Consider the following 24,891-nt stretch of genomic DNA (forward strand, 5'->3'; position numbering starts at 1 on the left):
CGATTCGCGGAGAAGTTCGAAGAGGAAATGGCTCGGTGCGGAAATACGTTTGAAAACGAAGAGCTCTCGATTAAGTTGATTGGAGTTTCCGAACAGTGTCAGAACCGCGGGGCAAATTTTTCACGGAGAAACCGCAAGACAGAGAACCGATCGATATGAGCACGTTCGGTAACGAAATCGAATACGCGACGCGTTGCCGCCGGAATACTCTCGTCCCGCCTTTTCACGGGCTCCGAAACCTTGGTCGGCGTGCGAAGTTGAAGCTGGCTGACCTCCAAGAATGATGAATGGCAAGTGCCCATTCACCGTGTGTACAAAGAGTGGCACGTTTATACAGAGAACTGTGTTCTCTGCTAATTCTTTTCGTCTTTCGATCGAATTTCCAATCGAACTTTCCACTCGAACGTTCCGTTGCTTGGTTCAAGCAGCGTTGGGATGTCAATCTTCCAACTTTCCATCTGAGTCTAACCAAACCCCAAAGAATTTTATAGATTAATTCATAGTTAAAGAAAGGAAATCTTTACTTTAGTTAATTCTGACGATATAGGTCACGTCTTTCAACGCAACGTTGTTTCCACGTTATAAATTTTCAAAATTTCGCTATACAACGCTTCTCATTGCGTGTATTCTACTTCGTCTAAAGATAACGTTCAGTAACTCTAGTTCCATCGAAATTTAATCGGAACATCGAATTTCGAAAGAATCGTCAACTCCGAAACGGTCTCGGAAAATGTTCAACCCGTGGCCTAGTTTCCGTCTGACATTCAGCTCGGCTGTTCGATACTATCGAGCATCTAGATCCAAAGGAATCACGCAACGGATCCCAGCCAACCCCTACGAATTGTCCCAAATTCTCCATGGTCCTTCCGCCCCCACCCCTCTCTGGGCATCCACCTCTGCAAGAATTCTCCATAAGAATCCATAATTGCTTCCTCGTGTACGGGGATTCTCGCTGGCGCAACCCACCATCTTTGGAGCCCGATAACGAGGCGCCACATTTCCCACCCCGTCGCGATTTGCGCACACTCCCGTTCGAGTGTTTACCCCTTGCAGCACGGAGTCGCGACAAGCGAACAGGAAGACGCGTAGAATCTCCAGAACCTAGATCTGCCGTTCTTCGATCCTTCGTTGCCATTGTCAACCCGATTTCACATATTTTCCTTCTTCATTTTTTCTCTTTTTTTCTCTCTCTCTCTTTCAAATGTCGTCAAAAGGGTGGTGCGTTTGGGGCGGTTGGTGAGAATTGCAATGGTTTCGAGTTGGTCGAGGGAAATCGAGCTGAAACGGAGGCGAGGGCGCGCGCATCGAGCCTTTTCATAAGCATTGATCGTGGGGGGTGGTGTGGGATAGCTGATAGACTCTGGAGAGAGAAGGAGATAGACGAGAGGGTTAGCTGAGGGGTGTGGGGGCGTGCACGAGAGAAAGAGCTCGTTCAGGCCCGTGAAGGGTAAGCATCCGCGGACACTTTGCAATTTCGCGTCGTTTAACCGTCGAACGATCGGCTCGATTCCTGCCTGCGAATCCTGCGACCAGGATTAACCATGCAATCTCCAGCGTTTTTAGCTTTTCGCGAACTGCAGGTACAGCTTGGTTAATTCGCTTGGAATCGGCTTGAATTTTACGATTCACGGCGTACGATGAGAAATGCATATGTATAGTTTTTAGAGTGTTTGATCAAACACGAGGATCAGACTAATCGAGATTGAGTGTACTTGTAGCCATTGTGAATTACGAGGGCAATATTTTACTTTCTGTCTCTTTTTTTTGGCTGTTGAAAGCATAGGTTGGTTAATTATGCTGTAAGCACTGCGAATTGTGTTTGTAGAACTTTATTGCAGTTTCGAGATTGTACGTAAATATTTCTTATATTTGTTGTTAAAAATTGAATGGAATAACGTTGGGAAATGTGAAACAGAGGTTTGTAAACCTTTAAACTCTACGGTTACATTGTGTTATTCTGCGATATTATTAGAGAATGTCGTATGGCGAACAATCTTCAAATTGCAATTTTATTCATTTATTTTGGCAAGAATAACACGAACTGATATAGATTATAAGAATCTATTGTGTATAATAAAACCTATAGCTCTGTGGTACATAGGTCAATATGTACGGTATTTCTTTAGAACAATTTATCAAATATGTCAGAAGTAGATATATCAACAATTTATATCTTGTATTGACATCTAACGTTATCTTTATTAAACATCGTTAAATGTTTCCCACTGGATGCTTCTTGGACATTCTCTTGAACTTTAATCGCTATGAGATTCATACGATATTACGCGAAATCCACAAAATATATTCGCAACATTTTGAAAAAAGCTTTCACGGTAATTTATGTAAAATTGAAATCTGAACAATTGAAATCTCAAACATAAGTTATGAACCAAATGTTTTAGAAAGATACTCCCACGATGATTTACATAAGATATACACAGTATAATTTTATATTATGAAAATAAATTTTGTGCGAAATTAGTATACACGCATATAGGTGTCATACACATATAACAAAACATTGATCAGCAATAAGCGTATTGGGTGCAAGTATCCTCGACTCTCCTAAACACTCACGCTCCACGGTTATCATTTATCTCAAGGAATATTGCTCAACTCGAGGTGTTTTATCATATCAACAAGCATCGAACAACATTAAGCAAATCGTGGCACAGAGTACAGCAACGTGGTGGTCGATTTTACCGCGGCAATTACAGGCGGCCAGAGACGGAATTCAAGATGGGATCGAGATCAATCAGAAATGTCGCTTTTAAAGCGGACACAGCGTTCTGCTGTGCGTTTAGGGAATCGTCGATCCAGAATATATATACATATATATATATGTATCTAGAACACGCAAGAATATCGACACGTTTCTGTTCGATACGTTGCACACCAACGCCATCGAGCTTTCTGATTCCTAGAATACACATGGACATCAAACGTAGCTGTTCCACGATAAATCCAGCCGTTCACCGCGTTCATCAGCATTACGAATTCGTTATTTTCTCGAATTCGAGCACTTTTCATCGTCATAGTAAGATCATCGACGAAAGACTCGGAGATCGCGGCGAATCGCATTTGTATTAACGCATTAACGATCGGTGACGTGTTACTAGTTATTTCCAGAAATATACAGGCGGTAACAAAGTTCGATTGTATAGTGGCGTATCTCTGGGTCAATTAGAAAAGAATTGGATTGATCCATTCTTTTTTTTTTTTTTTTTTTTTCTGAAACGTCGTTCATCGTAGGTATTTAAAAATTGCATCGAATTGGAACAAAAGTTTGTAAGGTTTTTTAAATGAAATTCAAAGACAACGTTTGGATGCATAGATCTTTTTGTAGATAAATTTATTCGATTGCGCGCGTGTCACGTGTGGCGTCTGACGTAGTAGATTATTTTCAATTAGCGTTACGATTTGGCCATCGACTGTAAGCTCGATCGAACGTTGATCAAAATTTCTACCTCTCAATCGAGCTAACCATTTCAGGCCGATAATTTCACCTACAGCACCATATTTGTAAATGTTACAAAAAATCTTTGTATGACGTTTTTCTTCTTTGTGTTAAACAAAGTAGCAAATAACGAAGATGCCTGTCTTTGTCCATCTTTACTTTTAAAGTAAATACACTTAAATTTCAGTAATCCGTACAGAGACTGCAGAAAGAGACGCGTTGAAATATCAGTTTTCTCGTAATGTCATATTAAAGGCGAAGAAACGTTCTTCAACCGTAACTCTGAAAATATAAGAAAGATATCAACCTTTTGATCGTCATCAGGTGTTTAATACTTATGGTGGATAGCCGTATGTCCATGCAGAACAAGTATATGTTGATTCTAAAGGAAGGAAAATTTCTTGTATTTATTTCAGTGCTGCAACGTTTAATATTCGAAATTAGAATTTTAGAATTCTTGTCGTTGCGTACTATAAGAGTCGAGTAAAATTATCGGTCACGAATGCGCTATGAGGATGATCAAAGGTTGCACGAATATTCGGAATACTTTGGACCCGATATCTTAATTTTAGCTTTCGTGGGATTTTCAGACGCGATCGATCGACGATTCCACGGATCCCGATAGATCTCGAGGTCGTTGTTTAGAAACGTACTGCGATCTGGCTTTCTTCGTCTGAGTAAAAAAACATCGAAGATTAATCGATCATACAGAATTTAGTATTAATTGCGTGTGATTTAGTACTAATCGAATCAGGAGTTATATCGAGCAATTTTGCGAATTGGAAGGTAGATGAAAGTACATAATAACGTTGCGAACCGAATTCTTCGGAATTTACATTCGAATTTATCATTATTTATGATATATTTTTGCGACTCTATCGAGTCTTCCTGTAGGATAATTTATTAACTGATGATATCAGTGAATCGACAAGTAACTTCATATTTCATACGTTTAATAGGATGATCAAGTGGCGTGTAATTTGAAAAAGTTAGTCGTAGAATTTTAGTTCTTTTATTATAATTATATATTATATTATTATTTTATTTTATTATATTAGAAACGTTTTACTAAATTAGTTTTTAATATCATGGCGGTTGCCTTTGTGCAGGAGCATTTATTAGCACTGGTAACCCGTAACTTACACCTTGAAAATTTTTTAAAATAATTTCAAATAGATAGCTGAATTGTGCAAGAAAATTTTGGAAATAAACAATCTTATGGAAATCAATTGTTTACTATTGACAATATTTGGCACTAGTCGAATGCTGATAAATACGATTTCCATTAGTGTTAATAAATTAATTGAATACAATATGCAACATTAATGGAGTACCAATTACGTATTCGATTAAATAAATAATTTAGAAAAAGTAGAGCCGATCAGTTTGCCTTCTGACAGGCTCAGTTTGGTACATTCTCTACTGTAGCATTAAGTATATTCTGACACCAAGAATTATGTACATATTTCAATTTGTAAGCAAACAAAAGAGAATATTTTCATATCGTAAATATAAATTAATATTTTAATGAAATGAAGCTTAAAACTAAATATTATTCTTCGTTGGACTACTGATTTTTATGCGTTTGTAGGAAATTTAAAGTTGCAAAAATGCACAACAACATGCAAAAATATTGGAAGCTAAGTACTTTGAATATTCAATGGATGATTTAGTAAGTAAACTGAATCTTTATACAAATTTGATTCCTTCGGTAAAGTTAATAAAAATATGAAATTCCATGAAAATTCAAAAATCTAATTATAACGAGTATTTTAGATGCACATTTTGCAGCTTTGAGTTTCCCATAAATGCACAAACGTCCGCAGTCTAATAATTAGATGGCGTAGAGTTTAACTTATAGATTTTTCTTTAAATAGACAGAATTAAAATGGCGCTGAACACAGGCAGGCGTGCCGATATGAATTTCGTTATTTTGAACGCAGCATTTCGAGAAAATCTATTTTTCATCCGTTTGATTCAGAAACAGTTTATAAGACGAAATATCGTGGGTTTCGAGAATTTCGAGCAATGTCGTTCAACTTATTAATAGTCGTTCACCTCGCGGCGGTAAAAGAGAAATTTATGAAGAAAACTCATGAAGAAAAACGGTAGAATAACAGAGAACGTGTCTTCAAGGCTGGCTTTATTTTTAGCAAACCGGAAATATAGCGTACGCCACCGAGTCTTGTATACGTTACACCTCGTTATGTCGCTCTACCTGTTCCCTACGATTGCTAGCAAATGAAGTTACACCGTGTTCCAACGTCTGCTTAAAATGCCGATGAGATTTAATAATATTCAACGAGCTTTTGTGCTTTTGAGCTTTTGGAGCAAAGTTGATGCGATAATGTTCTTTACATTAAGATGGTCACTTAAAAATAACTCGAATTCACGTCACGGTTAAGCTTCGCAATTTTCCAGGAAAAGGTGGTTTTTTCATAAAACGCGTATATCGATAGGACGTGTGTAATAAATTTAACGATTATGCGAAATTGAACGATGCACGAACTTGCTGTGCCGGATAATTACGTGGGATTTTACGCTGATGAAGGTACGCTAACCCCTTTACAGAAGACTTTAGAAAAATCAGGTTTATATTATGTTATAACGTAGCTTCTTGTAACAATAAATATCATACGAAGATCACACAGAAGGAACATGATAAGCACGTTTTCCTCGACTTTTTCATCTTAATGTCGTTTTATAACTAAAAACGAACGATTTAATACAATATAGATGAAAATTGAAAGACGTCCTGGAATTAATTAAAGCGATAAGAAAAACAATATTTCAATATTTTTGATATTCTAATATTACAGCAAGTAGCGTCTTTGAGATTATAAAGATGTATGGAACAACATGTACTTGGTCTCGAGATCAAATTGAAAAGACAATTTTAATAACGCGAGATTAGTTAAAAACGTACGTACCGAGTTTTAAAACCACAGTTCTAAAAACCGATAGAAAATTAACTCAATACGTTGCTCATCCACGATCTTCACGTAGAAGCATGACTTTGGTCTAATAATTCTCAGAACGGTTTAATTATTATTCGACAATAAATATCGAATACTTCAACACTATCAAGTTTTTCGGCCTTTCATGTCTCGAATCATCTTGTTCAAGTTTTAAACAAAAAGAAACCTGTACCTAATATTTTAGGAAATATTTTAACATACAATTGAAAAACACATCTATGTGGAAAATGATCGAAAGAACGTACGCAGGTATAAAAGATTATTTATATAAAAATTGATTATCGTATATTGTATTGCATCACAATGTGTAATAACATTAATAGACAGGACATATTTATTTCCGAGTGATTATTTTACAATAGGTGGAACAAGAAGCGAGAAAAAGTGTCTAATCTTGTCTATCATCCTGTGCGTATTTTCGCTTTCTGTATTTTGACCAAGCGTTGGATTATGAAAAATGAAACGCGTTTGGACACACTTGCTGAATGCATTCGAGGGCTCGTTATTGTCGGCAGAAGGCAACAAACAGATCGTAAACCTCACAATTGAATGAGAACGTTACGAAACTCGATGCAGAAAATTGCAATACGAATTGATATTAGACACGTTGCAGCTGAACAGTGTTTGTCTGTTGGGATTCCAATAGGACATTCATCAATTGGACATTAAAAACTTGAGGAATGAGTAAAAAAATTAATTTTAGCATTTGGAAGCAATGTCTAGTTAATATTATAGAATTTGGAATTTTTCCAGTAGTATGATTAATGTCAAGACATTTTTTAATTCAATCGATTATCTTCTATTATCTCGTACAATTTGGAGTAAGAGATAAAATGAAATTTTTTAGTAATCAATATCAACCTTGTCGACAAATAAGAGTCTTGATCGGTGCTATTAACAAAATATTAATATCAATTGCTGCTGTTAAATGTTGTTTTGTGTTCGAGGGGTGCTCCAAAAATATGAAATAAATTAAGAAAGAATTAAATTGTTTTCATAATCGGGACATTGTTAAGTGCTTCGATATTATTTAGAATGAAATCGGTAAACGTTTTCACAGCAATAATACAGACAACTAACGTTTCCAAAATTCGAAACAGTATCTTATTACCCTAAATTTTATTTTCGTCAATACCAAATCATCATGTTCCAGTGATGTTCTTAAAAAATATTTATAAGAAAGGACTCGAGTTGTTGGATAAACTTACGTTTTCGTCGTTTCTTTCAATTATTCTGTTTCTTATTTTCTAGAATAATTGTATCGTTATATAATAATGTCTTCCACTTTATCAAATTTAAATTCACTAAGTTAATAAAATAAAAACATCATATGGATGTTTATAAATCCATCCAATTAATAAATATATCTATATGTAATTATTAATCAGGTCCTTTTATCTACGTAAATCTTTCTAATCTTTTTTGTAATGCATACGTTCTTACACGTCAAGTTTAGCTACTCTTAGCGTATAACACTAAACTTTCTCCAACGTTCTACACGATTCTTCGGCAATTTACAAATTTCAACGATAATGGAATTATACTATTCCGCCAAAGCAACGTGTCCTTATTATAAAATTACATTTCCCGATCAGCTTCATATAATACTACGTTTAATGGAATATCGATGCGGTTCGATACATGTTGTAAAAGGTTTTGCAACTCGTATCTGCTATTAATATTAGTGGAAACCAAAGGGTTCGTAAATAACATGTTAAGAGTCAATAAATCGATATTCATGTCAGAAATAACAGTAAAGTAAAAGCAACGGTAAATTTAATAATGTCACGGTTCTTACTGATGAAATTTTGAATTATGAAGTATCTGTTGACGTAAGTTCGATACAAATCACTGAATAAATGTATTTCTGTATCGCAAAAATAATAGAAGAAACAAAAAAGAGAAAAAATAAGAAAAATAAAAGGACGGAAGGAGAGGGAATTAAATTATCATTACCGTTATGTTAATTGAAGAATTTACCGTTGGTTAATATTCACCAGTTTCAGTATCTTATCACTTCTCATATCCAATACTTTAATTTCTTCTATATCTTTTTTATTTTGCATTTTATTTTTAAAATATAATCGATGTAACTTTATATAATATTCTCCTCTCCAGATATTTCATCTTCAAGACTTACATGTTTTATAAAACATCGCCGAAGCTAGTTAAGATCTTATTAATTAATTCGCTATCGTTCGTATCTGGTGCCTCGTTAATTTTGTTCACCGATGTTCCATTGCTCGATATAATATTTGCGCGTTTAGTCCGCGTTGGGTTTTAAAGTGTCGCAAAATTTCACACTCTGATTTAAGGGTTCAAAATGAGTGAAATTGATTTCTTCACGATGCAGTTGAATTAATAAACGCCATATAAGCCCCCTTTAATGATTTCCTTTATTCAATCTGTTTATTACAATATTTTGTTTATCGTCTTGTGAGGCAACAAATATTCATGTTTCGTAATTTGTTTGCGATTCGTGCAATAAAATATGGTTCCTATTTTAAAAACAATTACTGTAAACATTTCCTCTAAACATGTAACAAGTATTCTATTACATGCAATAACAAAATATTGATGATATCGCGTCTTTTATCGGGTACATTATATTTTTAACTGTAGCAATGAACAGTTTTGATGAGATCTAAACGCATTACACTATTTCTGAGAATGAAGCGATCTCATTAATTTACTTACTCGGGTATCCAATATTTATTATTATCAATGTTTCCGTTGTAATATTTGAAAATTTGTCTCCACGAAATTATATAATGGATATCAACCTCGTGTGGGCGATGGCGATGAGCCAGACTTAGGTTTCACCAATAGGTCAAACTCATCCGGTCCGAATTTTGCTACTCGTTATTTTATACTCTAATTTTAAATGACGATCAAACTTCATAATATCATTTTCATAATTTTAGATACAATTATGTTACGATTGTTACGCCATTCGTAATATTATGACATTCTAATCGACAATTTGAAACGTTGACTTCTAGTATTTGAACTTGCTTTCTTTACAGATGTATTATAGTATACATGATATTATGTGCCCGTAATGCAAAAAGCATTGCCATTATTGGTTTTAAATAATTAGTGTTTCAATCAAGAAGGAATTACAGGTGATTCTTTGTAGTTTTACATAACAGCTAGAAATATCCTATTTCCAACGGTACGTAATAAAACTATATTTGAAACAATGGGCATACATCGAAGCAGGAATTGAACGGTATTTGCTCAAAATGTATCAAGGCATTGGCAATCGCCCAATGATTTAAATTCTAGTAAACTATAATTATTTGTTTTACATTAGCTATTGTAAATTGATGACGTTTATTTTGTCTAACTAACGTGCGTATTTTAAGCTTTCGAAGTATCACCAAAATGTCACAGTTTCTTTTTAAAATCTTGTTCTTTCTTCTTGTTCGTGTCTTTCTTTTTTTTTTAAAATCTGCTTTTGGTATGGTAATGTCTTCTGGCACAAATTCACAAATAATTTCCGTTAACTTCAGAAGCGAAGTAAATTCGTCTCTGACAGATAAACAATCTTTTTGCCCATCATCTATAAAGTTTGATTTAACGTTCTTGGTTTATAATATGATTCAATAAAAATTGAAAGAGAACTTGTCTCAAAATTTAAATTGTAGAAACTTCGACACGCGATTGAGAAGCATTAGATCATCCCCTAAATAGTTCGTTCTTTTTTCGTATATTACGCGAGGAATCAGAAATTATCCATTGTTAAATAATCAGTGACATATTTTTCGCACGTTTGTTCTAATTAACTTTTCCATTGCCCTTTTGCAAAAATTCTCGTCATGAAAATGTTCTCACTCTTTTCGCCGCAACTATCGGTAACGTCTCGTTATCCGTGAAACGAAATTACGCAACATTTAGAAAAGAATTTCTCCAATTCTCCAACGATGCAACCAATCATTACTTTTCAAATTCTCCAACGATGACATCAATTTTTATTTTAAAAACGTAGTACGTTTTCACAAGCATTTACCATTTAGTCTATTCTCTTCAGTTCTGTACATGTAAGAAAGAAAGAAGGAAGATGGTGCCGTGGTTTGTTTCCAGCCTGCCTCAGATTATATTAAATTACACGGTGAAATCTCCATTTCTCCCGTTTCTTGTTACAGTTTGCAACTTCGTGGTGCACGACCGCTGTCTCAAGGCCGTCGTCTCCCCCTGCTCCACTATCGCGGCAGGTCTCATTAAGGTAAGAATACCCTCGGTTTCTGTTTTTGCCCCTTTTGTGTGACCGGAGATGAGTGAATTCTTCCCCCGCGACCTATATTTACGCACTGCTGAGAATACTTGGTTGCATAGTATCATGGTTGCGTCGAAAGTTCCGTTCGCAGCGAGGTGAACTTCGTGAACACCGAGTTCTGCGTTAACAGTTGCGCCAATATGTTTAAAGATCACAGGGAGGAGAACTTGTCAGGTACATTTTTGTCGATTTTTTTTTTATTTTAGCGTCACTTTATAACTACAAGGCAATAGGTACTTCGATATTTCCTCCCTATATATTTATTTGTAATAGTGTTATTAATACTAAATTAATTGTCTTTTTGATACGTTACGTTCGCTTATTCCGGTTGATAGAAACATCAGTTTTATTTATTTAATGCGCACGCCTCTTGCGCGATAAGTGAAAATAAACGAAATAATGGCGAAACTTGATATCGTAATAAGTTACATCTAATTAATTTGATGTATTTTAATGATACTGTTATAAAGAAATATATATGTACAGGGAATGATCTCTGGAACACCGCGGTGTTCGAACACTAACGAGAGTCACTGTAGTTGAAAAAGGAAGGAACTTGTTAGGTTCAAGGATGTAAGTCTTCTAAAACTAATAGCACATAGGTTTGAGAAAATTTGGTAAAAAGGCAAAGATAGAAGTATCAAGAAATCATTTTTTATTATAAACATTGTTATTAACGCTATTAAAAATTAGGAACATTTATTTACGTTAGCCTGAAAACCAAATGAAAACTACAGAGGAAGGACACACGTCAAATTTTGGTACCTTTCATAAATTCAGGATCTTGTTAATCAATCTCACAATTGTCTTTTTATTTGGTTTCGCAGCTAAACGTATGTGTCTTTTTATCCTCTTTAAAATCTTAAAAATATTGTTTATCCTAATAATTATACATTAGTTTTTAATTATACACTAATAATTGTACATAGTTTTGGTTTCTATAAGACTGCGTCAACCTACCAGCTATTTTTGAAAGACTTCCATTGTTGGACCAAACAGATTATTTTTTTTAATTTGTGATATTAAAATCCTCCTGTTTAATCATAAAGTGATACAGAAATCAGAAAGTTAATAGGAACGTTCTTCTCAAGCTTTCCTCGTTTAATTTCCAAATAGGAATACAATTCGAATAACGTGCAATTGATTGACAATACAGCGACTAAGCGAATATTAAAAACGCTTTCATCTAAAAAATAGAAAATGTAATTTCTCGCGTTCTTCCCCTGTACTCTTCATTTTAAATAGATTCATCTTGTAATCTTTCAACTTGCCTCGTTCCTCTACCCTTTACTGTTCCCTTCTCTTCCTCTATAAAATAGTCGTCGTGAGTAAAAACGTTAAGACTCGTGTTAAATGGTCAATTATTTTTACGGTGGTTATTTTTAAACGGAGTAAAAGTTGCGAGCAAATGGGGCGATTTTTGTTCGCCTTTAACGCGCAGTTTCCAAGGTGAATAAAACATAGCGAGGTTAAGACGCGCTTTACGAGGCTAACAAAATGAGAAACGAGAGGTTCTTTCATTTGTTGCAGAACCCGGTTGCACACTGCTGGTCTGAACAGGTACATCGTAGAAGAAAATTCTGCAACGTCTGTCGTAAACGGCTCGATGATAATCCATCCATACATTGCGAAAGTAAGCTCATTTTCTACATCTTGTCTTCTTTGTTAATATAAGATTATTTCTTACTGTTTAAATTATGTATATAAAACACAACGTCAAAATGTCAAAAATGTGGAATCACGTTTCGATATGTATTCAATTTTCTGTTGTATTGTACGTTGATTTAGGAGTCAACATCCTGGACGTTAACGATAATCGATTTTACTTTAATAGCTGTTTTTAGTAAAAAATTTCTTAATATTACGCAATGTTAAGTTGACTTTTTTGTTGTAAATTTCTTGGATATATGGAACACGTAGTAATTCCAAGCTATTGGCCAATAGTCGATAGTCAGCGTGCTTGTGTTCTATTGATTTATTATGAATAAAGAAGAAGCTAGGACTGCAAACTTTTTCACAGAATCTAACCGACTTTCGTCGCACGTTTGCTATAAAAAAATGACACAATTTAAGAAACATGTACTTTGCTTCACGACTATAAGAAAATTTGTTAAAATTCTTTAGGATTATAGACTGGGTGTTACAAAAACTTGAACCTGCCTCATTAGCATTATTCTTCTTGCAGATAAAATTGATTGACGACATAAAGTATCGTTATGTTCTAATATAATATCTTGTATTTTTTGGAGAAGAATCTGACGCTGTTGGACCGTGTCACTTTTAAAAGTAAAGCTATGATCGTAAAATATACTCACAGAGTTTCCTACATACACCTACGCAGAGAATTTACATTTGAATCTTTTTTTAAAAATATCGCAAATCATTTTATCAATTCTTTGTAGTCAGTTTTTGTTAAAACGTTGCATCAAATCTGCGATCTATCAGAACATCATAATTGTCACCTTTTTTGCATAAATATTGACTCGCATATAGATAAGTGATTATTTCGTACTTTTTTCTTACTCTTTTACTTTTAAAGAACAAAATAGAAGGGAGCTGCGTGGGAGAATTTTCTTTTTATGAGTGCTTAACGAAAGTAGAGATATCACCACCATTTTTACACTTTGAACCTATCGATGCCAGTGTTATCCTGGCTTCTAACCTTTTCCACGACGATTTATTCACAACGAATACGTGCTTACACATTTCATTTCATTTTTTCTCCGCGTACGTACCATAACGATCTAGAGCAGATGATGTATTTTAGGTTTTACACAATATATCTCAATGAAATGAAATTTTTCTGGTACGCGCAGTAACGCAATAATGTAACGTTACAGAGTAGGAGAATATAAATCCCCTAAGGTGTCTATTTTCGTCTCATTAAATCGTAAAAGCTTATTTAACCATAAAAATAAAAAGTAACTTGGTGAAGTTGCGTCAGACGAGTACACGAAGCAAGGTAAAGCTGTCTACTGTAATTTTTACAGTGAGAGTATCGAACGCTTTGATGATTTTCTTACAATTTAAGAAAAGAAAAAAGAAGAATTATACTGAATTTTCCTTAATGAATAATTTTTTCATTATCTTTTATTATTTTTCGTTCCTACAACTTTTACAATCGAGCTTACTTTTTGTGTATTTCTTTCGATCGCATATTCCTTCTCAAGCTTCTACTAAACATTTCAATCAATTTATCATTTATTACCTTAGCAATATCACAGTTTTATATCTCTAGTACTGTATCATTTTTATTTACACGAAGCATATGCACACACGACGTGTAGCATATTTGTTTCTGAACGTGTAAAATAACAATGAAAGTTTAGTGTCTTATCGTTAGTCGACAAATTTTACAGACAAATTTTATGCTATCTCGTTTTGATAAAAATAGCTTCTTTTTTATGACGATTTCTTGGGCGACTATACTAATGCATCATAATTTACACGTCACACATTACACGTCATATCACACATGCTGTTGCTTAATATATTAAAATCAGTAATCCGTGATTTGTGACTTGTCGAAGCTCGCTAATAATATTGGTGCAATATTATCAAAGAAAGTGTCTCGAGTGATTTAATAAAAAGAAACAAAACAACTTGATCTTAGAGAAAAGTCTAAATTTTGGAAAGTCCGCGATGTTTCAGCCGAGAGACAGTGATCGATGATACTTGTAATTTCAGTATGCGAGTACTTCGTACACACGGAGTGCCAGGACTTTGCCGTGGCAGATTGCAAGGAGAACGCCACGTATTTACCTGGGAAGGACTTGGCGCAGGTAAAACATACCCATCACTGGCGAGAAGGTAATCTTCCGAGCAGTTCGAAATGCGCTGTCTGCAAGAAAAACTGTGTTTCTGCCGAGTGCCTTTCCGGGTTTCGTTGCGAATGGTGCGGCATGACGGTAAATGTTCTTCCTCTTTTCTAAACTCCCCTTCATCGTTTTACACGTTTCCGTTGTAATCAATGGTGTGCGAAAATTTCACCGATAGAGTCTAAATAATTTGTTACGTTTGTAAACAAGTATTAAAATTTGATCTCTCGCAGCGTTAGAATTTCATTTTGTATTGTACCATATAAAATTATAGCAGTTGTTCCTCTTCGAAGCAAGAGTTTAAAAAATGATAAAATTGCCTGGATAACGTCGAACAATGCTTAATTAAAAATAACATTGATCGTTGCCAAATCGAATTAACGAGTGCCCTTGTTAATACAGTGAGCGCCGAGTATTAATAAAAATATAGATTTGCATAACAAAAGCGTTATTTCTGTTCGCGTTGTGTTAAAAGGGACGATGGGTATTTTTGCATATGGAAACGTATAAAAGTAGTTTGCTTTTGTAATTTAGTATGGCACGAATATCATGAATTTATCATAGAATCGAATAGTTATGATTTATAAATTTATAAATAGAATCGTTTAAGTCATTGTTCGAATTTGTACAGAATCTTCTTGCCGAGGTAATTTGAATCTTCGCGGAAATAATTATTTTGCTGTACAAATTACAGCAATTATTTAATCAAACAATTCCTTTCATTCTTTCCTACTCGCGCAGCTTCATTTATATTATAAATACGAAATTAACTTGCAGTTTCCTCGCTTTCTCTTCATATTCAACCCTCGTGCGTCTTTCATTTTCTCAACTTCAATTTGTCGCTTCGTTGTTCAACCGACGATGACGCTGGACGATAAAATACCGATAATAACGGGAGAATCTTAGAGAATTGTAAAATATCAAAATATAATTTATTTCCGTCTTATCATTTCTATCAACTTTGAAGAAACTATGTCTTAGTATTTAACGCTGATTACCCTACATTTTTTAAAACGTAAGATCATCCTGTACTTTGAAACAATGGTCAATATATTCATAATAATAATAAATAAAAAAATATAATAATCGTCTGGTTGCAGTTGCACTCTTACTGTTATAAAAATATCCCGCAAGAATGCACCTTTGGGAACTTGGAACCAATTTACTTACCACCTCATGCAGTCAGCATTCCACGTACGGAAGTTCCCATGGAGGCCATCATTGGTGTACAAGTACGTCGAAAAGAAGTCCTGGCGCGTGAGTATTCTTGCCGTAAGTGTCTATTGTACAAATATACGTTTCGAATATCGATTAGAGAATGTGTAACACGTGAACGGTTGATGGACGGAAGTAGTGGAATGAAATTATGTTCACGTACGTGTACTGCTAATATGGCTATTATATAAATATGTATATCTTGTAATTGTCGATATTGTACCGATTTGTTCGAAATTTTATTTCAAACTATCGATCATGTGTATGTATACGAACGAAAAGGAAAAGGAAAAAGAGAGGAAACGAAGAATCATAAGGGAAAGAACTAGCTTAGAGAATAGCGTGTAGGATGTGTCTCTGTGTTTCCTTATAGACGATTACAGACGATTAAACGATTGCAGAATGTACGCATCTGTAAATGTTCCTATCTGCGCGAACTTAATATATTTATTTGCGTATTTAAATGGATTTATTTTATTTTATTTTTCTTCTATTTTTGCCGCGTACCTAGAAGAATTATTTGGAAGGTTTTATTATTAAATTCAGCCCGTGAGAATTTATTGCATTCTACATATTGATAATATTAGTATATTACACTCAGATAACAAATAATGGCTCAATTAGAGTGTTACGAATTTCATGGTCGATCAATCTTCACGATACATCGAGCACACGTTTTATCGAGTTCCTATAAAATGTCACAGTGTCAATACTTGATGCACCATTTAAGGAAAAAGAACACTGTCATGCAAAGATCACATTGTACTCATCGTTAGTACATAATAATTCCGATATTCATAGCAACGATACATTTTAACCAGATAGCCTACTACTACGTTTAGATAGAATAGCCACGTTCTACATGTTTCTTCGTGTGCAAAATAGAATTTTCTTTTCTCACACTGTCGTATTCGCTGTCTTTTGTATTTCGTTCGAACGGTAATTTATACGTATATATATACACGAGTTTTATATATAAGATATAGGTATACAAGATTATATATATATACATATATACGAGGATTAAATGAAAGATAATGCCTACGATTTTATAATTTATCAATAATTGTCAGTATATATCGAATTTTATGTGTATATGTATACATTGTATTTGGTAGGGATATTAAGAAACAAATATTAAGACAATTAACAATTGTACGATAAAATTATGTAGTTATAGTTTGTATGTTTATTATTATAGTTTGAAATAGAGTAGATACATCGAGTATAGATTATTTCGAATGAAAAAATAGTCGCAGCTATTGAAATTCTTTTTTATTTTCTCTTTAAAGAAACGACTTTTATTGTCTCTTATTATACAAGTGCGTTCGTAGGTTTATATAATTTATATAATCCAATTTTAATTAGTCCTTTTCAGAAATATTTATGTGTATTGATGAGATAAATAAATAAGTAGTACCGGCATTTACTGGAAAATATTAACGGGACAGATTACGTAGGTTTTTCGCTCTTTCTTTAGCCAACGTGTTACTTAATAATTAGATTACTCGTTTCAACAACATGATCAAACATAATCGATGTAACACGATCAAATATAAGAAATTGATCTTCGACATTTCATTCTATCCTTCACATGGCTCAGAATTGGTTCCATGCACATATTTTCTGACTGTGCTCGAAATACAAGGACGCAGTTTAAATTCGAAGAATTGTCCACGAAATTATTTAATTTTTTTTACCGTGACTTTTTAAAACGCTTTTGTGCGATGAAAGGAAGCGATCATAGAAAAGTCAGCTGTTATGGAAAAGTATGAACGAACGAAATGATAATCATCTTTTATTCAAACGTTAAGGATTAGTATATGTCGATTGCTCACGAAATTATAAAATCGAACACATTACTTTCCATTCAATCCATTCGTGTACGCATATTTCTAAATATACAGATCTATAGAAACAGATCTATTTTAATTCGGCAAATCTATATCGTGAAATTTCCAAAAATTTATTCGTGCGTATGTTATCCCATAAATTGTATACGATAATGTTTATTATCTTATATAGTAAAAGATTAACGACGAAGAAGAAACGAAAGAAATTAGGAGGAGCATTATAAGATAATTTTCATTATTTGTATTGTTATAACCTATATTAAATATATATCTATATGTATGATGTACCATCGATTTTTAGACGTAAATATCTTTTGCATGGTATTTAGCATTTGCTCATTCGTTCGCGTGTATAAAAGTACATACATATATATACTACTTTCTCGAATTTTATGATATATATATATATATATATATATTTGTGTGTGTATATATATATATATATTATAATATACATATACGTATTTTCCTTCAGAGCATGCGATGTACGATCCGTTGGATAAGAAAAATAATCCCACTCGTGTTTTTTAACTCTCGAACACGTTTCTGTCACGTTCAGTCTGTGGTACAAAAGGCTATCTTGTGTCTTATTTATTTTTCCCACTCTTTACTCGAGTATTTTTACGAGAAAGTCCGTTATCCAACTTCCTGCCAGATTATTACTGTTTCTCTCTAGTAATCATTATACGTATATACGTGTCTTTTGTAACTATTTACCACAGCCGTCTTCCAGTTTCTCGCACTCTCAGCTTTCCACGCATCGATCGGAAAAAAAGATTCGCGAAATTGGAAATACCATCGACGATTGGCCAGCTCGCTGTGGTTATTCAAAGCAAACATTTTCGCGAAATTCAGCGGCTCTTGGCCGTATTCCGATCGCTACGCGTGATATCGAACGCGTGAGAAAAGACACGAAATGGTTCTGTGGGATGCTAACATCGAAATTTCTGATTATCGAGCAAATTCAGAAAGCACCAGTAACACAAATGTTATAGGTTACATTACGTATATATCAAATATTCGTTGTGTATATTGGCTTGTGAAACGTTATTAAAATCACTATTGGAACTCTATAAAAAGATACTTTCGAAAATTTATTCTTATTCGAAGAAAATATACGCACGGTAGAAGTTATACTTTGGCAACAAAAAGTTTATTTTAAGGATCGACAAGCAGGTAATCGTCTTTGCCAGAATAAGTAATTTTTATTATTACGTGTTAACGAAGATTATGATGAGAGACAAATATTTTTCAAGCATTTTTATGTTTTACAAAGAACGTGTCAAGTGTTTTATACCACAGTGGCAAACTCGTAGAAATATCATCTATATTTAGGCCAGAACGTTAACATTATTTATGTGTAAGTATTAAAATACCGAAAGCTCGTTAAACATGTTGTTATATACTTCACTTATATATTACCAATACATACATTACAATTTACAGTACATTCGATTCAACGCGTTTCTTACCGTAATATTTGTTAAAAAACGATTTTCGATGTTGAATTTTTCCAATACAAGTTTTGCGATCAGAGTATCTAGTTTGCATATATTTGCAAACATTATAGCTTCTGTGGCTGTTGCTGTTATTAATCGCTATTCTCAGTGTGCTTTCAATAGGCGTAATGACATTTACGATTATTATATCGATTCACGTGGCTTTACAAATACAGTTACACGGGTTGCCAATATCGTTGCTAGACACTTAGGGAAATCAAAACTATGATTCTAAAATCGTATAAAGTCAGTTTCAGATTTACTTAAGAACGAGGATGTACATGTAAATACTTCATTTACAGTATATACGAGATAAATGTTTAAGTCGTTAATGTGTGACAGTTTTATTAAAGGTTAAATTAGAAATATAAATTAAGGATTTGCGTTGAAGATGTTATTAAATACAGAGCTAAAACTTTTTGTTTTTATCGGTTAATTTAGTTTTTTTATGCTTTTTTTTTCTCTTTAGAAAAATATTTGTGATGAGTATTGTGTGTATAAAATAGCGATGAAGTAGTAAATAATGGCGATTAAAGTAAAATTTGTGGTGCTGTGTACCGCACCACGCTGAGTGTTTGCGATTTAAACGTTGGCACGTTGATTTCACGTTTGTCGATGATTTAATTAAAAGCGAATTAAAAGCAGAAACATGTAATAAGTACTGGTCAATTTTCTGCTATCTTTATGACTGAATTTATGATCAATCTACGAAAATTCCAAATATAATCAAAATTTTTGTTCGTGGTTATAATACTTATAAAATATACGTACATATATCCGAAGAAGATTAATGTGTTCAACTATTTATAATCGAATATTTTTATTGTCTACATAAAATCGCCTTTGACTCGAGGAATTTAGGATTAAGCTTGAATCAAAAACTTTATACATACGCGTGTAATATTTTTATATAAGGAACAATAGAGAAATTAACGTTTATAAATAAGAAGATTCTAGGAAGGTTATTATTCTTTCGAGTTGTATTCTTTAAGAAATAAGGGTACTTCTACCAATAGGAAAATTATTGAAATCATATTAAACAATTCTATCGGAACTTTCTTACTGTATACTATATTATAAATCGTAACGAACGTCAGCACTTTCTAGCTCGATAATTGACAAACTCGTAACATCAGCGAATCGACAAGTTACGAATAGTCGATCGAAGATTTCTGTTGCGCGAACAGAACTTTTACAATTTTATAACTATGTGTCAGAGACGACGATCGACTTTACAGCTCGTACTATGTAATTTTCAGATTTCACGCGTCCCGCTATCGATCTTACTGTTATTCTATAAGAGAAATTATATCGATAACCTGTAACTTGTAAAAGTGTGCTAATAAGAATGAACAGCTGAGGTGTAGCAAAATCCACGAAGAAAGAACGACAACGCAAGAGAGAATAACAATATTCCTGAGATTGTTATAACCAACCATGTTACGAATAATCGATCACGTTTTAATCTGTCGGTAAACGCGGAATATTGCGCACGATTAAATCGCAGTCACCCGGCGTTTATGTGTCTTTTTCTATATCTGAGGTCAGAAGGGAAAAAGGGAAAGGGATTGTGTAGAGATCAGAGACTTGTATAATGGTAAACGTATAAAAAAACTCGGTCTACCGTTTGCTTCTATTTGAAGATAACATCGGAGAGCAATTCGATTTCGCTGAGAGTGAACAAATTGGGGCTGCAGGCCGCCTAGCCGAAGCTTTGAGGCGCCTTTCACTAGTTTTGCCACGTAGCTGCCATGGAAATTGTCATGCTTCCCCTCCTTATGTTCGAGGTATCTAGAATATTACCATCATCTGACATTCATCTGTGTGAGCATAATCGATGTTGAGATGTTAGCGCGAAACCGGAAACCGGACGGAACGGAACTTGCCGTAGCGATTAATTGTTTCTTTTTTTTTTCTTTTTTTCTGTTATACATTCAGCTTATTTTCCTCTTAATTGTACTCTTCTCCTCTTTCTATTCTATCTCTTCCTTCTTTTCTTCTCTTTTCTCTCACTCACGCGCTTTCTAACATTTTCTCCTTTGCCTCAAACTCTGTCGCTTATTTTCTTATTCTCTTTTTTCTTTTTTCTTTCTTTCTTTCGCTGAATCTTTAACGATGGAAGACAATTGTGTATTCACGATGAAGTGTCTTTTTCTTTATTCCACCTTTTCGGTACTAGCAGAGGCTCGAGATATTGGTAGGTAAGCGTGGATGTGATTTCTGTTTCATTCACGCAACTATAAGATGTTATTTCAGCTGAATAATCCGATATTCTACGAAAATAGTGCGGAAAACGTATAAGTTACATATCGAGCGCGTATTTGAGCTGGCTCTATGTTCGGATCTAGTGGAATTGGAATATAATATGACGTAAGAAGATTTTGACGCATTTGTAAGAAGTTTCATTTTTAAATATGTCATAGTTTCGCATCTGATTTCGAATGAAATTAAAACATACGTGATATTACGTGAGTTCGGTGAGAAACAGTGTTTATAGCAAACGTTTTGTAATGTCCCGATGAAAGTTTCTGTATTGATCCTAGGCATTCTCGATGAGAGAAGCTGTATGTTTAACATTATGCAATTTGACATTTTTGTTTTAAAAAAGCGAACGCTCTTTACGTTGTAACAATTTCGACGCTTTGCATCTTGGGTTGGTTCTGACCTTTCTGCTTGTTAACGTGTCGATAGTTCGAGAGTCGTTTTAAACCTTTAGTTCACGCGATCCGAACTTTTTCAAGGTCCGCTTCAATCAAATTTTACTGATAAACAATGTCAACGTATTAATAATCAGACGAAATCTCCCTTTTGTGCATTTTAATGTTCACAGGAGAATCATAAAGCTTCTATTGAAATTCTTTTCTCAATCCTGTGATCGCCGTTTGTTCTTGAATTTCTTGCGAATGTCATTGATAGCAGGAACATTATCTATGAAACTTATAGATACATAGCGATAACTATTTTTAATTTATTCGAATTTTAACCACACTATAGTTAGAAATTGAAAGTTAATTTGCTTTTACGTAATGATCAGATGAATATGCGGAGCAAGTTTTTAGAAGTATCAAGAGTAGTAAGTATGACGTTTCTCATTTTTACGTAATTACGACAGAATCGTTTCAAAAAGAATGATTGCATCAGTGTCAGAAATTGAAACCTAAGTTATTTGAATTTAATAATCAGATGAATAAAGAGTGTAGATATTCATAGTTCACAAGAGAAAAACAGTAGCATTATGTTTTATAATTACGAAAGAATATTATTTTGTGGTAGTTTTTAATAATGCAGTACCGAAAGGGTTGACGATTTGGTCTTATTTTACAATAAAAGAAGATATCTGGAAATGCTGCTTTTTAAATCAATAATTTTATCTTGTTTAAGGTATTTATTCGAAGCACTGCAATTAATACGCTTGCTTTGATTGTATGAACTTTTTGTGTTTAAGATGGCGTAAGTTTTATACAAATGTTAATTATAAATCGTAAGCTATATAACTATACATAAGCATTTAACGTATTACAAAATTTTAACAATATTCCCTGTTTATACGTAAAAACACGTAACTTCAAATTACATATAAAAAGCATGTATGATACTATATCATCGATTAAACGTTAATTAAAACGACGGTATTAAATTGATGACATATTTTTTATTGGAATACTCACAAAGCATGTAGTATGATAATACTATAAACATTATGAAAACCACGTTTTATTCCACATACTTAATATCAAAGTTTTATTGTCGTCTACGTCAATGTTAAAATGTTATTTTTTTTTATTATGTGCATTACAATCTTATTATGGCTTTACGTCATTGCAAAAACAAAAAATTTGAAAAGACGCCACAGATGGGTATTATTGTTTAAAATATTTAAGAAGCAGTACAAATTATCGTTGCATAATATGATAAAATATCTCGTTACCGAGCATTGCTAGGAGTTGTGTGGAAAATTAAAGAAGATTTTAGTAATTTAATAATTCAATAACTTTTTTGTTTGAATCTAATCATTTTTTAATTCAAATTTGATAATTTAATAATTTCTAATTCGTCAAGCTGTCGTCTTTAAGATTCTTATGTGGGTGTTATTATTATTATTATGTCTTTGTAGAGGGTGGTTGGTAACTGGTGGTACAAGCGGAAAGGGGGTGATTCTACATGAAAAAAGAAGTTGAAAATATAGAATAAAAATTTTTCGTTTGAGGCTTTGTTTCCGAGAAAATCGACTTTGAATTTTCGCTCGGTACGCGTGTGGTACGTTATAACGGATCTCACTGTAGATCGTTGTCTCGATGGAAAAATTAAAAAAAAAAATTTTATTCTATATTTTCTACTTCTTTTTTCGCGTAGAATCACCCCCTTTCCGCTTGTACCACCAGTTACCAACCACCCTGTATAAAGCTACATGATTCAATACTTTTCTAAATTCAGTATATTGAACTAATGCATTTTTCTTGTTTTTGGCGTACATATATTAGGAATACATTATCGTTTTACTAAATTATCGTTATATTAGGAATACATTATCGTTTTACCTTGATCTGTATCGAATATGCATATACTGCTACATAATCAATACGATAAGATCGTTGAACAAACATTAAAAAAATTACAAATCGACTTGTGTAAAGATATTTCAATGTTTTTATAAATTTAGCACAGTTTATTATTTGGATGGATATTAATTCTATCAACTTTAATTCCATTTTACGAATCAGTGCACGATAAAATTAGGTAACGCGAATTTAACTCCACCCTTCTGTGGCATAATTTCGTCTAAAGCTGAATTAATTAATACTAATACTATCCGACATATAATTAACGAAACCATAACTATTGTTATAAAAGAGCAAATAATAATTAGTCTAACAAAATATTTCTCAAAGATTTTTCACACGAATTAACTATGGTATCTTCATAAGTACATTACCAATTTGTTTCAAGAAGTACAATGAATATTTTTTTTATTGTAATAATGAAACAAACTGAATCATGCCGTGTTATCTCTCTGCTCACAACTACCAAAACAATTATTATTTTTAAAAGTAGCGGATAATTAATGCAACTAAAGTACCTTTCAAAGATTTTCTATACAAACTAACTTCCTTAATAAACATATTATCAACGTTTCAAAATATAAGGAAGATTATCATATTAAACGAAATAAACTCAATCAGGTTATTTATTTTGTCTCTACCTACACCTAACGATACAATTATCATTGAAAAGATAGTAAATAATAATTAACCTAATAAGAAATCCTTCAAAAACTTGTTTATATGAATTAATCTTCTTAATAATGTATCGTATAAAATAAGACATAATCGCGTCATTTATTTTTCTCTCCAACACGTAAAATCCCGTGTTACAACTACACGCTAATATTTTCTGATGACGCATATTAACCGGGCGATTTACATTTCAACGGGCGTAGGATGCAATCGAACGATTGCAAAAAAAAAAAGAAAAGAAAAACGAAGAAAAAGTCGTATCTCACGTCACGTTGATCTCTATGAATGTTTGTTATTTCGTTCTCTTTAACATTTACGTTTCTAGCATGTGTGTATGTGTTGCTTCTCGGTGCATGTACTGTCACACACACACACACTCAGCCCTCTGGATGCTATGACGAGTACCCGTGACGCTTGTCACAACACTATGCAGTGCAAATGAAGTTGCAAGAATGCTACTGTGAATAAATCTTCCTATCATGTGTGTTCTGCAAACCCATCGTGCCCGATGGTAAGAGGTGTCACTTATTATTCTTCGAACTTTCTTTGAAAGAAAAT

The 24,891-nt window shown here is 33.5% G+C and overlaps 1 protein-coding gene across 8 annotated transcripts in view; it reads left to right on the forward strand.

The window, feature by feature from the left end:
* LOC117155934 (diacylglycerol kinase theta) overlaps positions 1-24,891 on the forward strand; it is a 43,614-nt gene that overhangs the window by 1,626 nt on the left and 17,097 nt on the right. For 3 of the 8 annotated variants that reach the window (XM_033332457.2, XM_033332456.2, XM_033332458.2), the window contains exons 2-6: positions 10,584-10,663; positions 12,245-12,347; positions 14,402-14,622; positions 15,633-15,804; positions 20,743-20,886. In XM_033332457.2, the coding sequence (XP_033188348.2) occupies positions 10,584-10,663; positions 12,245-12,347; positions 14,402-14,622; positions 15,633-15,804; positions 20,743-20,886 (720 nt within the window). The remainder of the gene's footprint in view (positions 1-10,583; positions 10,664-12,244; positions 12,348-14,401; positions 14,623-15,632; positions 15,805-20,742; positions 20,887-24,891) is intronic. The other 5 variants (XM_033332461.2, XM_033332460.2, XM_033332463.2 and 2 more) reach the window with 3 other exon arrangements.

This window comes from Bombus vancouverensis, chromosome 8 (genome assembly GCF_051014615.1).
Source record: "Bombus vancouverensis nearcticus chromosome 8, iyBomVanc1_principal, whole genome shotgun sequence".
In the NCBI taxonomy this organism is placed as follows: domain Eukaryota; kingdom Metazoa; phylum Arthropoda; class Insecta; order Hymenoptera; family Apidae; genus Bombus; species Bombus vancouverensis.